At 39.6% G+C, this 16,951-nt stretch overlaps 1 protein-coding gene across 2 annotated transcripts; it reads right to left on the bottom strand.

The window, feature by feature from the left end:
- Window positions 1-2,446: 2,446 nt before the first annotated feature.
- pan2 (poly(A) specific ribonuclease subunit PAN2) lies at window positions 2,447-16,034 on the bottom strand. 2 transcript variants are annotated; one of them, XM_026153975.2, is made up of 26 exons: window positions 15,880-16,034; window positions 14,869-15,174; window positions 14,616-14,785; window positions 14,227-14,347; window positions 14,038-14,115; window positions 13,681-13,951; window positions 12,457-12,802; window positions 11,317-11,413; window positions 11,031-11,150; window positions 10,781-10,900; window positions 10,559-10,687; window positions 10,211-10,410; window positions 9,426-9,574; window positions 8,990-9,096; window positions 8,799-8,897; window positions 8,622-8,704; window positions 7,922-8,066; window positions 6,506-6,643; window positions 6,354-6,413; window positions 6,162-6,252; window positions 5,929-6,086; window positions 4,550-4,693; window positions 4,295-4,474; window positions 4,081-4,174; window positions 3,282-3,485; window positions 2,447-3,165 (listed from the first exon to the last, which is right to left on the bottom strand). In XM_026153975.2, the coding sequence occupies exons 2-26, from the start codon at window positions 15,154-15,156 to the stop codon at window positions 3,131-3,133; spliced, it is 3,627 nt and encodes a 1,208-aa protein (XP_026009760.1). In that variant the 5' UTR covers window positions 15,157-15,174; window positions 15,880-16,034; the 3' UTR covers window positions 2,447-3,130. The 2 variants fall into 2 exon arrangements, with proteins under 2 accessions (XP_026009760.1, XP_026009761.1); XM_026153976.2 differs by having other exon boundaries at window positions 3,294-3,485.
- Between the last annotated feature and the right edge of the window lie 917 nt (window positions 16,035-16,951).

The raw sequence follows: 16,951 nt of genomic DNA, 5'->3' as shown, positions 1-16,951 counted from the left end.
TTCAGCAATAACCATGGTGCCTTGTAGTGTTACCACTGCACTGGGGTTTTCAGACTAAAAAGTCTGAATTTTACCTCACTTTCCTTAGCCCGGCCCATGGCTTCAGCTGCAACATAAAAGTGACTGGGGAATTTCAAGATGTACATCATAGACCTTTCTTATGCTACAAACCGCAGGTCCTTTTAAAAGATGCCAAACGGCTCTTAAAGAATGAGGAAATTTTGAGAAAATGTCCTACAATCCTTTGGCATTCAATAAATCCATATTTTAAAACACCCCTGTGGAAACGTTAAGAGTTCACAGATTGTCCAGCAGGGGGCACCGTTACATTTAAATGTGATTTAGAGCGCTTCACCAATCAAAACGGAGTTTTTCCAAGCAGGTCGCTGCTGGGATCTGATCACCGCCTGACTGGGTCAGGCCATGTAATGTTTAAAAACCTGCCCTTCTTCAAGAGATGTTTTATCTACAATTATAGCAATCTATAATTTTTTCTTTTCCTTTTTAATGACATCGGACCCATGATTTTATACGAGCGATCTTTATGACGCACATTTCCACGAAATTAAAGTTAAGCTATATATGTCTAAGTAAGTGACTCGCGGTCGTCTTTAAAGCTCCAGAAGCCACTTATCAGTAAAATTATTCTTGGTTTGGGTGGTGCTCCTTCCCCGTGTTTTGTTTGTTTTGGAGGTAATCAGTTTAGTACACTTTATGGTTATTTTCTTTTAACCAGTTAAACCCTGCCCACTGCTCACATTTAGAGCAGTCTACAGACTCAACTTTTGATTCACAGAGATTAAGCCTATATACACCAGCCTCATTATGTAATACTTTGGACATGCTTAATACATGCATTCAATTCTCAAAGTACATGTGACGGTAAATAAAGAATAAAATGTCTTTTCAATGCTGCAGCAAGAGTACTGACAGGGACTAGAAAGAGAGAGCATATTTCTCCTATATTGGCTTCCCTTCATTGGCTCCCTGTTAAATCCAGAATTGGATTCAAAATCCTGCTCCTCACACACAAGGTCTTAAATAATCAGGTCCCATCTTATCTTAATGACCTTGTAGTACTATATCACCCCATTAGAGCACTTCGCTCTTGCCCTGCAAGCCTACTTGTTGTTCCTAGAGTATTTAAAAGTAGAATGGGAGGGAGAGCCTTCAGTTTTCAGGCCCCTCTTCTGTGGAACCAGCTTCCAGTTTGGATTCAGGAGACAGACACTATCTCTACTTTCAAGATTAGGCTTCAAACTTAGGGCTGGACCAGGTGACCCTGAATCCTTCTATAGTTATGCTGCAATAGATGTAGGCTGCTGGGGGATTCCCATGATGCACAAGTATTTCTTTTTCAGTCACCTTTCTCACTCACTACATGTTTATACACCTCTTTGCACTGAATCACACTTGTTATTCATCTCTGGCTCTCTTCCACAGCATGTTTTTCTTCTCTCTCTCCCCCAACCGGTCAAGAGCCTGGTTCTGCCAGAGGGTTCTTCCTGTTAAAAGGGAGCTTTTCCTTCCCACTGTTGGAAAAGCTCATAGGGGGTCATATGATTGTTGGGTTTTTCTCTGTATGCATTACTATAGGGTCTACCTTACAACATAAAGCGCCTTGAGGCGACTGTTGTTGTGATTTGGCACTGAAAAAATAAAATAGAATTGAATTTAATGTAACAGCAAAAACAATCTACAAATCAGTTTTCCAGTAACTGCTGTTAAAATATTTGATGCTTCCAGGTCTTGGTTTGTTTAAAAAACGAGAAGTTTAGAGGGAAGATGTTTCTGTAGTAGATCAGCTAACACAACACACGTCTGAAACTTGAAAAGGAGTCCAACTAGACAGGGTACCCTTTTTGTTTTTTTCTGCATTGGGGGAACAAAGGCAATGAAACTTCACTTTATTTAAATCACAACTAATTCTGACAAATCCAGACAAAAAGGTGGAGGGGCCAGATGTGATGTAATGTAGTTTTAGCTTATTGGTATTGACTAACTTCAGTGATCCATTGTGTTTGGAAATGCTCTCTGGTCACAGTTGCATTTGAATACATTTTTTCATACTTTAGCAGAACAAACTGTACTAAAACAGGAAAAGAAAAAATAGTTCTGCATTGAGATTTGTAAGAAATCATTTAAATTATTTTCCAGAAGTTACCTGGAAAATTAACAATGATAGCAGATTTCACAGAAGGATAGGGAAAAGACCAAACTAAAGTCATTGTTAGATGTAAATAGATTTCTCTGAACAGTCACAGAGTTTGGGTTATTCGATTTTAATCAAGATTGACAAGTATTCATGTACCGTAATTCCCGGACTACAGAGCGCACCTGATTAAAAGCCGCATGCTCTAATTTTAGAAAGAAAATCAATTTCATACTTGTACAGGCCGCACCGGATTTTAATTCACTTGTAATAAAAGATATTTACACAGAAATATTACATGTGAGGATTTTTAAAGTTTAATTTAATCCGTAAGGTAACATAAACGTTATGGTAACATACAAAAATACATACTGCAAATGCTTTTTTTCCTCGAACAGCGCCTGTAACACGGCTACCTTTAAGTATACGTACGTATCAGTAACACACAAATTACGTTGCTTATGGTTTTTTTACGAAACAGTGCACAAACAACATTAAAACATCTCTTAACAACCGGTAAAAATATATACCGTATATATACACTACTTATCAATTTTATTGGTCTACTGTTACCAGGCAAAATGTTTTTGGCCACATGAAAAAAAAAAAAAATGCATTAGCCGCACGTCAGTATAAGCCGCAGTGTTCACAAGTAGCGGCTTATGACCCGAAAACTACGGTACATTTCCCACTTCCCGGTATAAAAAAAGCATCTTACACGCTCAGGATGCGTTCGTTTACAGCAACAAAAATCTTTTTTATTTAATGTTTCAAAAAGATAAAATACAAACCAATTTTTTTGAAAACCTTTGACCTAAAAAGCCCAAATTTATTCATGACTAAAAATGATCAGTCACTGACTCAGTCTGTTTACAGATGCAGACATACCTGCATGAAAACTGTACACAAAGCAAACGAGTATAAAATGTGACACATCTGAAGAAAATAAGCAAGAGAATCTCCCGGTCACGGTGTTGCTCACAGCCCCATCACAGAGGGAAACACAGCAGCACCTGTGGAAGGAAGGAGAGTGCATTCAATCCATTCACAATGTCTCTCATTAACCCCTGTCATCTAAACTCACACGACGTCAAAATCAGTCTGCGTCTACTTCAGCGCAGTCTCGTACTTTTTGGGCTACCTTGACCATCTCCTGTGTCCGATTCCGGGACTTTCCAGTCCAGTTGGCGCCCTTTTTCATAGAGTCCCTTAAGGACCTTCCTCACTTCATCATTCCCGCCGCCATGACTCAGCTCCAGGTACTTCCTGTACAGCTGCAGGGCAGTGCGTGCATCCTCTATGCTGTCATGGGTTTCCCCCTGGATGTTGAGGTCTGTGGACATCAAGAAGAAAACAATCAGAAATGAGTTAAGGTAAACTGTTATCTTCAGATTTCAGAAGAGAATTACATTTATTGATAACGAGTGAAATAAAATGATTATCTTTATACATTTTTAAGTGTTTCAGCTTGAAATGTGTCTATAACCTTGACAGAAAGGTCTCCGACACTCATACATCAGTGTACTGTAATCTGCTACCATCTGGGATTTTTTTACACTGCGTGTATGTTGGAAGTTGTGATTTTATTTATTAATTTATAAATTTTTTGATTGGTTGGTTTAAGACTTCAAGATTTAAAGGAAAACTCACACATATTTGAATTAGTTAATTTAATTAAATAAAAAGTACAGGATTATTTTTTGAGGCATTCATCTGTATGTCTGAAGATCATTGAATGCAAAGACTTTAATGCTGTACATAGACGTGAGTTGCAGGTAAGGCTCATGGGCTTTTGTAGAAAATGCTAATGTCAGCTGGTCCCTTGCACCACGGCATCGCCAAATGTGTTAACTACTAACCTTTGTTTTTTGTACATTTTTTGATTTGTTTGTTTTTACAGTAAGCTCTATATTTTAACCTTGACTTACCGAGAAAATACCAGGCAAGAAATCTAAGAGAAATCATCCTCTTGCGGGGCAAATGGAAGAGATGGACAGTATCAACAACTTGATCTTTTGGAACCTTAAAAAACAAAAGAAAAACCTTAAAAATCACATCTAATCACTCTAAAAGTTGTGAGATGACTAAATTTGACTTTACTGAGCTCTAAATTATACACACTAGTTTATAGCAACAACATACCAGTAAGTTGATGACACGAAAATCTTTCTGTAGGCCGTGACCTACAAAGCGAACTCCTGTGTCAATGAGGAAGCGCAACTTTAGGTAGGTTGACTTCAGAGTGGTCAGATGCTTAGACGATATTTTGGCATCCAGGTCTCCAGGTTTGATGCCAGAGTATTGTGTCAAATAGTCGACCACCTGGAAGAACAAATTGACCAGTTAGCAGGTGGATCCTTTAAACATTATGTAATCATACTCTCTGCAGCTTCTCACCTGCTCCTGAGTGGAGATGTAGTCATCGATGAAGGGGACCCCCTCGTTGGGCCCCTGACCCCTCACACAGGTGATCCTGGCCACAGACATCTGACTGGGCTTAATGGTTGATTTGGTGCCATCACTGCGTAGCTCTGCTTCTTCCTGCAGACGCACACATTAAAGAGTTGGGTTTAATAACAACAAGATTACTTTAGAAAGACTCCAGGTTGTCAGTGGACTCGAACCCAGTACCTTTTCACAATAATACATCAGCTTTTTACTGCTTATGGGTAAAAAGCATTCCATTTAACACAGTCTAACCTAGGAGAGCACAGATTACTAACCTTATTAACTGGACACCTGGATTAGTTTCACGAGTTAACCATTATGACCAGTCTGTTGTGACAAAGAGCTCCCTGTAAATGTCTATAATATTTTTTTATCATGAAAGATTATGTCTTCCCACCTTCTTCTTCAATCGGCAGGCTTTAGGGGTCACCTCCATCTCACCCTACCCATAACACCCACCATGTCTTCCTTCACTACATCCATAAACCACCTCTGTGGCCTTCCTCTTTTCCACCAGGCTGTCCAATATATCCACCATCCCTCCTCTGCACATGTCCAAACCACCTCAGTCTTGCCTGTCTAACTTTGTCGTGGCTGAGCAGCCCCTCTGATGAACTCATTTCTAATCCTATTCTTTCTGTAACACTTTTTCCTCATAACCAGGTCATCAGCTACAGGTAATACTTAATATTTAGTGTTATAGATTTCAACCTGGAAGCAATTTTTTTTTTAGTTATTTGGTTTAACATAAGACGATACAAATCATAATCAGATCATGATTAAAAAGGGCCTGATGTCTCCAGGTCACTGTAAATTTCCATGTCATGGAGATTTGTGTAGACTTTATTGTCAGCTTTTCGCAGGTAAACAACTCCAAACAAAAACTTCAAAGAGTACACTGCGCTTTGAAGTCACACTGCTACAGGAAAAGCAGAAGTGGTTTAATCCCATGGATTCCTCTTTATTATCAAAGTGTTTACACTAACCACAAAACAATGTGACAAATATCTGGCAATTTCACTCCTTTGAAATCCCACACAATATATTATTTTCAGTTTCAAGTTAACACCAGTGCATTATGGTTAGAATAGTTCTCCTTTAAGATGGGGAATGTTGTAATGGAGTGGGTGGATAAAACTTGAATGGGTTTTGAATTAAATTCATCCAAAATCAGAAAAAAAATTCAAAGCCACACAAAGCAGAAGTATGCGGAATGAAGAGGAAGGATCTTTTAATACGGTAAAGCAAGCAACGACAACCCGATTAATGTGGTTACAAGTGTTTTACAGGGTAATGTATTCACACAGTGGTATTGTGGTTAGAGTTACCTGATTGAGTGTTACAAACTCAGCGTCCAGCCCCACCAGATCACCAGCCTGCGGCATCTCACTGACCATGAGAGGGATAAAAGTGGCATGTGTCTTCCTCTGCTTCCGAGCCAGTGACGCCTCTGTGAGCAGCACGCTAGCATCTATGGGATTTTTAACTGAGGCAAACAGCAGAGCATGAGCAGTTAGATCAATAAAAAGAAAACCTTCAGATTTATTATGCTGAAACTTACTGCGGAGGTCGTATTTGGTGTGGTAGTTTCTCTTAGCGTAATACAGAATGGCTGGCACTTTCCAGCTCACATCAAACTGTGCAGCCTCAGTCTGAAAACAAAAACAATAAATCAACAGATAAAATAATAAATAGCTTTAGGTGACTGCACACGTTTACATTAGCAAAAATAAATAAGCAGTAAAATCCTTACTTTATCAATCGGTTCAATGAGGAAGTCATTGAAAAGGTACCACTGCTGGTGTGTGACTCCCTGAAATAATAAAATCATTTTAAATGTTAAAAATGTAACTTTTCAAAGTGAGTTTATCTCAGACTGCAATTTCTTATCTAAGACTAACGCACCTCTTTTCTTTGATGGTAGGTCTCACCCACTTTAATGTGTGCAACCAGATTACCACCCGTGCGAGCATCCAGGATGTGCGGCACCGTGACCACCAAGTCATACAGAGAAGCTCCCTCCGCCTCTTCAGCAGCACTTAACTAGTAACAGATAAAGTACGAGATAAAGAGAAGATAAACTTTTTTTTTAACCACATGCTGTTACAGCAGCCAAAACAGTACACCCAATTTAAGATAAATAACCGTTAAAATAGAATATCTCAGTAACTCAAACTCTAATCTTTCTGTTTTTGTTTAAAAAAAACCAAAACAGAAAGGAGCACAAATGAACAGAAAAAAAAATGAAGTAAAATAAATACAGGGGTTAGAGATCTAAAACTCTTAAGTTAAAGACAATAATGGTTTAAAATTATCTAAAAATTGAAATAAAATATAGCTAAATGCTATATATAAAAAATAATAATATGGCAGCAGGTTATTCCAGAGATTTTCCCCTAATACTCTCCAGTTACTCCTGAAGTCCCCAGATGGGAGAGCAGGCCAGATGAGATATATAATGTTTTCAATGGTTTCTGAGACATCCCGGACTACACCCATTCACCTCAACTAACACTTTTGGTAATAACCATAGGTGACTTGGAGGTGCTTATACCAGCTGTTTCCAACTTGACTGCAAACCACACCAGTACATGCTAACAGTCTCACTCAGATGAAGCCCGCAGAACCAAAAAAAAGGGATGCTATTCTGAGCTTCCCAAAGCAGATACCCACCCCAGCTACATCTGCACTAATTCAGGTTTCTTCCACACCAGTGAGGGAACATTCCACATCCCAATGAACAGACAGTGATGCTTCGAGTCAACATATCCAAGCCCCTGTCTTTTCTTGATACCTTGATACCCAGGTCACACTGCACCTGAGCCCAGCGTCTCTCCCTGCATGTGGTGGGTCCATAGAGGGGCAGATCTGTTTACAGGTTTTGCCTCGCTCAGTGCCCGGCAATGTGGATTTTCTACATCTCTCTTAGTCTCTTATCCCTGCCCTGATAGCAGTTAGCCTTGGAACATGAAACAGATCCCTGGATCAAAGGGATGTGCAAATCCCTCTCTCATCAATAAGGTGTCAGTTTGTCAGGGGTTGTAAAAAAACTATATAAAAAGTTACATAATATATAATATAATGAAGTGTGTGTGTACAGTAAAACAAAATAAGAGATATAAATTTAACAAAGAAAGAATAAAGATGTCTTACTAAATGTAATGGGGAAAAAAGTGCAGCAAAGTTGCTCAATAAAACAATGTCTAAGTGTGGCCAGCAGATTTACTGCTCAGGGATACTGCAGTGAGTGGACAGGGAGGAAAATTACAGACTGAAATTATTTCAAATTATTGTTAGCTCAAGAAGCTCTAAAGGCCTCACCTCCTCGGTCTCAGACCACCTGCTGATCTCTAGTCCTTGACTTTTGCTGATGGACATCTTGAGAGTGGCGGGGATCCAGATGTGCCGCAGATCCTCTGTGCGAGTGTCAAAGGTGATGCCCTCCATACCGCAAATCTCCTCCCCACTGCACAAAGTTTAAAGTGTAAAGTTCAACAACATATTTAATCACAATTTAAGATAAAGAAGTGCAATTTCAACAGCACATTTCAGTTTTTCTCCATGATCAATGTAGAAAATTACAGAAAAAGATCTGATAGCTCAGTGCCAAAAGACTGTCCCATATTTGATGTTTCTTTTTTTCCTACTGAAACTTTTCTGTCATTTAATTGTTTATCCAATCCTCACTACTTTGGTGTAGTATGAATGGACACAGGGGAAGGTCTTTATCGGGAGGAAAAACTATAACACAACAAACACAGTTAAAAGTCCAATAATTTATACCTACCTTCATTTTTCCAAAGTTGTCTACCGGACCAGATTGGAGTCTTTGTCAAGCTCATTCTGGCCCAACTAAGGCCTCCAAACCTTATGTTTGACACCCCTAAGGCTTCTCAAAGTGCTCCTTCCAATGTACAGCTGTGTGTGTGTGTGTGTGTGTGTGTGTGTGTGTGTGTGTGTGTGTGTGTGTGTGTGTGTGTGACTATTTCTTTAAAATGAAAAGGGGTCTTACTCTACTTACTCTAAGCACCACTCAGTGGGCATGGGAGGTGGTTCTTTAGGTTTTGCTGGTTTCTCTTTCTGCTTGGCTTTATTGAAAGCATACTATAAAAAACATTCATGTAATTAATAACAAGTTGAAGAAGACCATCTTGGTTTTAATTTTTATCTTTTTAATGACAGAATCAATGTCGCTTACCTCGGCCTGAACCTTCCAGAATTCAGCCTCTTTAGCACTGTTCACCTCACAGTTTATCACCAAAACATCTGGTAGACATCGAATGTTTCGTGTCTGCACCTACAGTGTAACACAAACACACTATCACTCTGCAGCATGGCTAACAATCTGTTATGTATTGACAATATGAGTGAATAAAAGCTGTAACTCACTGTGGGCTGATACTTCTCACAGTTTTCACACCATGCCTGAGTGCTCTGCTCCAGGCAGATGCTTTTCTTCAGGATCTCAGCAAAGTCATACTCCTTTATTGTTTTTTCTGAAAAATATCAGAGTCAAATGAATATACTGGTAACAGATATAGCCTACTGCTCACTCAACATTAAAACTACCCATCTGTAATGGAGGACATTCAAATATTTAAAGCTACAAATACAGAACAATAAAATATAGTAGCTCTGGAAAAGGATATACAGAGGAAGATAATTAAATTTCTAAATACAGGATTAAAAAAACATATATTGGAAACTGATAAGATAAAATTATCATTATTATTTTTAAATGTAAGCATATGATATATATATACACGTGTAAGAAAGAGGAGATATTATGAGTGTGAAATGCACACCTCAGTGCTCTCAAACTGACCTTGAGTGTTCTGCTCGGGGTAATGCATGGTGAAGAGCAGCGTGAGGGAGGAGCGGACCGTTTCTTTGCCACAGCGACACAAACTACTGTTCTCAACTTCACAACCAAACAGCTTTCCAATGACAGACTCACCAGAGGAGCCAAGACAACTGCAACACAAACACAGAGCAGTCACATTTGTTACGCAGATGTTATCTTTTAAACGGTTTCTACTTTTATAAACAAACTTAATAAGACTGGAAATATGTTCAGTAAGACTGCAGGGCTTTCTAGACTCAGAGCAGTTTTTGCTCTGTGAGTGACTAGCGGTGGGGAAAGAGTAAGGAATCCTGCAAATGATTCACTTTCTCTCAACAGAGGTACAAGTTCCTGTCAAGGTACTCGTCTGATCTTTTATACAGTCTCACGTAACAATAAACTGGATGTTAAATAAATCCAGGTGATATGAGGTGTTTTGTAATGTTACTGTCACTTAATTGTTAGATGTATGTAATTATGTCTGTAATTGTGATGCCTTTTTTGATGTGGTTGTCTTTATCGAATAATCACCACACTCAGAAAGAGAATTTCTCAAAGGATAATGACAACATAACAATTGAACTATTTCCAAGCATTGGTCCCCAGGCACAACACCCATATGTGTGTGCTTTGGCCAAGGCCACAGTGACGGGAAGTGTAAAGTAACCATGTTAAGGATGGAAGAAACACCAGCTCCAGAGGAAACCCACAGACCCAGGGCTCTTTCTCTAAGCAGCCTAGAACACATCCAGACTGATGTATTATACCTGCTGCTAGCACCTCTGTAGGCTTGCGGACCCTCCTGCTCCTGTGTCTCCTGGTGAAGCTGGGTGAGGATGAAACGATTCCAACTTTGGATTAAGCGACCAAGCCTAGCCTTCCCCGTTTGCTCGTCCGAGTCTGAGAGGATCAGGCCCAACGCCGAGGCTTCAGGGATGGTTCGAAATGCTCTGAGGAAGTTACTGGCCTTGAGGAAGATGATAGGAGATGGTACTTTGGGAAAGCTACATAATAAATTATTGTCCAGTTGCAAAGAAATGAGGATTCAATTTAAGGGTTCTGTATTTCCCAAGAGGCTGAATCGTTATTTCAGAGAAATGAATGAAAAAACTTACCTGACATGGATCTCCTCGTGACAAATCTAACATGTGAAAGAGGAAGCCGAGCTCACAGGCCAAACAAAACTCTTTCTGGCACAAATGATTCTGAACAAGGCAGCGAATCGGCTCCAGGAAATATAACACCTAAGACAAAAAACCAGAGAGCAACTCTTGATGATGTCTCATATCAAAAAAATAAATTTTTACCAAACACATTGTAAATCTTCAGTCTCTTACCTGGATCATGCAGTTACAGTAGGCATTGGGAATGTGTGGCTCCAGGCCAGCAAACAAGGTCCTGTTGTAATGTTTGAAGTCAAAGTCCTCCAATCCAAGTTTAGAGTATTTAATTGTGACCTGAAGCAGAACAAAGACATCTTCATCACGTGTTTTGGAAATCTAAATTTACAGTAAAACTTTATAGATTGTGATACGTCAACAATAAATCTCATCTCTATATGAGAACGAGAATGAAATAAAGTCCAACCTTTCTATACTTTTTGGGCACCATGTAAAGATGTGGCTCTTCATCACGTCCTATTGGTGACTCAGGGACCTGGTTGTAATTATCATAATCAGGCTCCACATCTTTAATCTTATAAGGAACCTGAAACCAAAACAGGGACCACAAAAAAATGTTAAATTATGTTAAAAACCATGTGTTTAACTGGTTTTCAACCTTAAAATAGAAAGATTGTTAGGATTTTGTGAAGAAGGACAATTAAAAATCTTTTTTCCCCATTTAAATTAGCATAACCAAGTTCTTCACATGCCTGGTTCCTGGGGCGGGTACGAGGATTTGCTGCGTAACCAATGAAGCCAACAGTTTTCATAGTGCGGAGGATTTCTGGGTCCACCGGAGGGGCTCGTCTGTTTAAAAAAAAAAGAAGAAAAAAACAAAAACCAAAAAAAAAAAAACCCACACGTTTTAGATTGTAAAGCAGTTAAGGGGAAAAGGGGGAAGGGGCAGCTACAAGCCATGCTTCTCATTCTGAAGTGCCTTTAATAGTGAAACAGGAGTAAATTAATATATTCGTTCAAAAAAAAAAAAAAAAAAAAAAAACTGCATCACAAACTTTACAAAATCTGAACACGAAATCCAACCAATTTCAAGCCATAGTTTACATGTTTTAATTAGTGTCATAAAATATGGCGTGTCTCTGTCCCTTCACATAAAGTGTGTAATATATGGCTTCAAATACAGATGTCATCATTTTCATAGGTAATGTTATCAACTATGACTGCAGAGAAGAGAAATTAACCACTTCCAGATTGTCAAGTAATATGTTTATGGTATGAACAGTTATGTCATGCATGAGATCGTACATCTCCACTGATCCAGCTTCTCTTTCCTGGTTTGGTTTTACCATATAAATTCAGAAAAGCTTGAAAATGTTTGATATTTCTCCACACTGTTTAAAAACTTTTTTTCTTCTTTTTTTTTGGTAAAGAAAAACGATCCTTAAAAAACTGAAGTCAACAATGCTTTACTCTGTCTCTCAATTCTTTCCAACTTCCTTATTCTGTCTGTGGCATCCAGCCCCGAGCCCACAGGTTCCTGATGAAAATGTAAATTTCTTAAAAACACGTCATAAACCTATAGTTTAATTTTCCACCGAGGCTAAATAAATTCCTAAAACAGCTGGGAACTTAAAGTCTTGGCAATAGTGTATTTTTTGGAACCACTTTCTGCCTTTGATGTATTTCTTTGTATTTTGAGAAGTGTGACAGTGTAATGTGGAGTTCGTTTGAGATAAACTATAGTGACCCCGATGAACTTTTAAAGACAAAAACAGTTTGGTTTTCTATCCGAGTTACTTTCCAGAGTGTGTGTTTCAGTTCAGTTTTTGGTGACTTATTTGTTTTTAATTTAAGTACAACAGTTTTGTATATACTGTTAATAATTGTGTTACCTGGGGCTGGGTGTAGCCAGGGCAGTGGGCCAGTCTGACAGCAGAGGCTCAGTGCTCGTCAGCGGCATGGGGATCAGAGAGAGGGGCAGCAGGTCGTGATTCCAGTCCAGCTGAGGCAGTGTGTCCACGAGGCAGGGCAGGGCAAATTCCGTCTCCCGTGAGTAGTCGTTGAATGAAACTTCTGGAGCATCGGACCAAAGGTGCACACATCCCCCTGAATCCCCAAAGGCTAAGGCTTGTTTGCTTGTTGACACGTCAAAACTCATGAGCAACTGGCCCACTGTGTTGACGTGAAAAATATCTGCCATGTTGGCAAGGCCGGTGGGCTCACAGAACTGGCACTGACCTGGAAAAAGAGAGAATACAGGCGGTTATAGTGAAGCTAAATGTACCATCCATCCACTCTCTTGCACTTTCAATTCAGGATCACGAGGCAGCGGGGCTGGAGCATATTCCAGCTATCATAGGATGACAGGCTGTCGGACTGTTGCAGGGCCAACACAGAGAGACATACAACCATTTGCACTCACATTCACACCTATGGTCAACTGAGAATCACCAGATAACCTAATGCCACTAACTGCATGTCTTTGAACTGCAGGAGGGAGCCACAGAGAATGCAAACTCTGGCCAGAAGGCGGATTCATACCCAGGACTAGCGCTAACCCCCACATAACCATGTTGCCCGGCTACATGTACCAGTTTTTGGAAGCATAAGAGACTGCGGTAAACTACTTATCAGATGTCAGTTTTGTTATTGACTTTCCTAATGATAATATATAAAAACTAAATGATGACTCCTATCATCAAAGTGTTCTGCTTTAGCTCTTAAAACCATACAAGACCAGAAAACTACAGTCATTGCATGAGGTCCTGTGCAACAGCTGGAAAGAGGAACAAACACATCAGGAATGCCACAACAGCTCTTGCTGGCCTCACTGTACAGCATTAAAATGAAAATAATTGTGTACATTGCTTGTGTCATGAGCACACTCTTCTATAGCACTAAGAGCTGGACAACATACTCCAGGTGGGAAAAAGACTCAACCCCTTTTCACTTATGATACCATAGTTACAAAGAGAAAAAAATACATTTGACTGTAATGACGAAATTTCGTCTTGGTATTTCTTGGTATTTCACTTATGTTGACCAAACAAACCAAGGAAACTAACAAGCAATCAGACTAAAGAACTCTAAAATTGACTAGACTCTTTAGTTCATACCTGTCTGTGAGAGGATTGCAAGCCGTGACGTGTAGGTAGGAATGAAGCGCAAGAAGAGGGGATCCACATGCACCTGAAGGGGGGTTACAGCACGCATCATGCGGAGGTCATACACCATGAGGAAACGGTCACATGCCAACCCATTCAGGCCTCGGCTGGAGAATCCACATGCAGCCAGAAGGTTTCCGTGAACATCAAAGTCTGACAAGCTGCCAGAAAATGCGTCAAACTCATGCTCCATCTTAAAGGTACGCAAGTCACGAAGGGTCACCTGTTTTGAACGAAGGGTAAATGTGAGAGTCATGTAAAACAAACAAATATATTTTTTCAAAACTGATATAATCATATGAGACTTACTTTGCCAGAAGTGTGTCCACAGAAGAAGAAACGATTGGTCTGACGCATTATTGCCACTCCAGGTACCTCCACTGTGAACTGGAAGTACAACCAAAACAGCAGACAGTCAGACACTCGCTGTGAAGTGCTATGTTGTGCCAGTGGTCTATGCTTATATCAGGCTTGATAAATGCAAGCCTGATGTCTTACTTTTTGAGTTTCTTGGACTGTATTCAGGTCAACTTCAGCCACATAGTTTTGCAATCCACCCATGAGCAGCGTGTTGTTATCAGTCATGAGGAGGCTGTGCATATCAGCTCCTTCCTCCATCCTGCAAAGCACCAAAAATGGCCATTAATTCCATAACCGTAAAAATATTTTCATATCTCCATGTCATATACAATCACTATGAGCACAAAAACATAGAGGAAAAACACACCCCTATTTAAGATAGGTAGGATTCACAATAATATCTACTGACAGTGTTTCTTCTGTATTTTTGCAGAAAACTTCACCAGGACACTTAATGTTGTATTTTCTCTAATTTCTCACCAATATTGTGCAACATATCAACAATCAATGTAAAAGTAAACTCTTACGGATAATCAAACATGACGAGACCTCCACGAGTGTAACATCTCAGGTTGCATTTAGAGAGGACCAGCACGCCTGTTTCCAAACTCTGAATATGTCGGATGTCATCGGTTGCGTGGACTTGGAAAGAAGAGTAGCGTGCCATTGTTGGTCCAAAGAATGATGTTACATGACCCTTAAAAGAACACAAAAAAGGAATATTACAAAGTGTAACGGCTGACGAAACGATCTGTCCTCCAATATAATTCTGGTTCTCACTCTGTGGTTTCCCATCCAGAGCATTTCCTCCTGCAGGTCAAAATGTGTTGCAGTGACAGGGATGCCAACTTCTGAAACTACACTGTGCAGCTCAGAAAAGATCCCCTCCATCAGGTGTACAGGCTCCGGGACGGTCACAGCCTGTCCCTCTGGGTATAGCTCCACACCCTGGAGTAGTTTTGGGTTTAGGTGTGGGTCCATGGAGGGTTCCAGGCCTGCATCTAGAGTTCCATGAAGGCTGGCTGAGTATTCACCCATCCCAGGGTCAAGACCGTCAAAGTTCATCATGGATTCAGTTAAATCAACCTAAAGAGAAACGCCAACGCATGTTAATAGTGACACCGGGGTCATGTTAAGGTGTTGGATTGGAACCAGTTTGTCTTTGTATTTTTGTTGCTGGGTCTGAAGTGCTCTAATGTTAGGATGTTAGGCTTGGAGAAGGTTCTTTCGAGTTTTTCCTTTTCCAAGACGGTAGTCTTGTTTTATTTCTTTTTGGTTAAAATCTGAGGTTGTTTCTTTGACTTAACACTGACTTAATATCCCATCATACTTTTAGAGTTGGAGAAGGAATTCGGATGAGAGGTGAAACATCTTAAAAAACCTAAGAAGAAGTCCAGTAGTCCTAAAAGCAGGCGCTACTACAATGACCTGGATTACTGAGAATCTGCAAAAACATCCTGCAGCTTTGATGCTAGCTTTGACGTAGCTTTAGAGTTCGCGTTTGTAAGCTAACAGGGGGAAAGACCCGAAAGACGATTCTCTGGTATCCATTTCTAAAACATAAATAGGGTAGATAATCTAAAAAGTAAAATAAAATATCTCACACACAAGAGTATTGTCTAATTCAGCCGTGTTTGAACGCTGTTTGTGTCCTGTATCTAAATTAGCTAATGTTAGCAGCGTTGTGGCTAACCTGAATCGTTCATGCTAAACTGTACGATACCTGTAATACTAAACAGGCCCACCCATTTCTTAAACTTAAAAATATACCGATTTAAGGTCATCACCTACCTAAGCCTGAACTGCAAAGGTGTCCATGCTCACACTTCATTCACAACAACAAACACACGGATACTGGAAAACGTTTCCGGGGCACCTCTGGTGCGTTTAGGAACCGCGCTGGAGCGTAGGCTTCCGTTGTTATGCCAGACGCACATTTCATTTTAAGAGTACAGTAGGCCTATTCATTAAGTCTTTAAGTTGATTTAGCTAGTCATTCAGTAAAACACTAGTAAATTATCTTATTAATCATAGTTCATAGTTTATGTTTTTCACTGACAAAAACACAAGCACATGAGATTTATAGGTCCTTTTGGAGTTGTTTTCAAACATCTCAGTTATCTTGACAGCTAACTTGACAGCGCTAAAAATATATATATTAATCTAATACTAACATCAATTATTCTCTTTGTATGGCTAGCTCTCTAACCCTAGCGCCGCATGATACGTGAATGCACCGTGAACTCCCGTGTGTGTTTGTGAGTTCCTGAGTTCGACTCAGGTCGGGTTCCTTTTATATAGAGTTTGCGTGTTTTCTTTGAGGGTACTCCGGCTTCTTCCCACGGTGATAAGACATCCAATTAGCGGGGTTAGACTAACTGATTGATTCTAAATTTCTCATAGCTGTGAATGTTGGGTTACTATGGTCACTATGGTAACTGCGAAAACGCTCCATCAGATTAAGGTATGCCAGAGTTCAAGGGAAATTTTAAAATTACGCATTGTTTATTTCATCATCAGAAAGGTGACAATTAAAAGGTTTTTTTTCTCTATACTCAAATTTCCATGCCATCATGGGTGTAATGACAATTCAGGCTAATTTTATATCATAAGGTCATGAACAAACATTAACAAACAAAGCCAGTCAAAGCCAGTAGCTGTATTGCATGAGGCATTTCTGGAAATATGAACATATTGAAGTCAATGAAAGTGTTAACATCATGTTTTGGTTGTTTTTCGTTGGGATTTGCCAGTGATTACTCATCCTGATAGTTTCAATTATCGTTTGCTATGTCAAATCAAATTTGCAATATTAAAAACAGCTAATAATAATTCAAAATATGGTATTTCTTTATCTACAGCT

Source organism: Astatotilapia calliptera, chromosome 20, assembly GCF_964374335.1.
Source record: "Astatotilapia calliptera chromosome 20, fAstCal68.1, whole genome shotgun sequence".
Lineage (NCBI taxonomy): Eukaryota > Metazoa > Chordata > Actinopteri > Cichliformes > Cichlidae > Astatotilapia > Astatotilapia calliptera.
The sequence above is the reverse complement of the archived record's forward strand: the minus strand, read 5'-3'. Positions and strand labels throughout refer to the sequence as shown.

Bases quoted from the DNA above. Each gene is read 5' to 3' on its own strand.
- pan2 (XM_026153975.2), bottom strand. From the start codon at position 15,156: ATGATGAACTTTGACGGTCTTGACCCTGGGATGGGTGAATACTCAGCC. The intron at 14,786-14,868 runs GTGAGAACCAGA...TGTTCTTTTAAG, and splicing joins TCTGGATGGGAAACCACAGA to GGTCATGTAACATCATTCTT. The intron at 6,414-6,505 runs GTGCGTTAGTCT...TTATTATTTCAG, and splicing joins CCTACCATCAAAGAAAAGAG to GGAGTCACACACCAGCAGTG.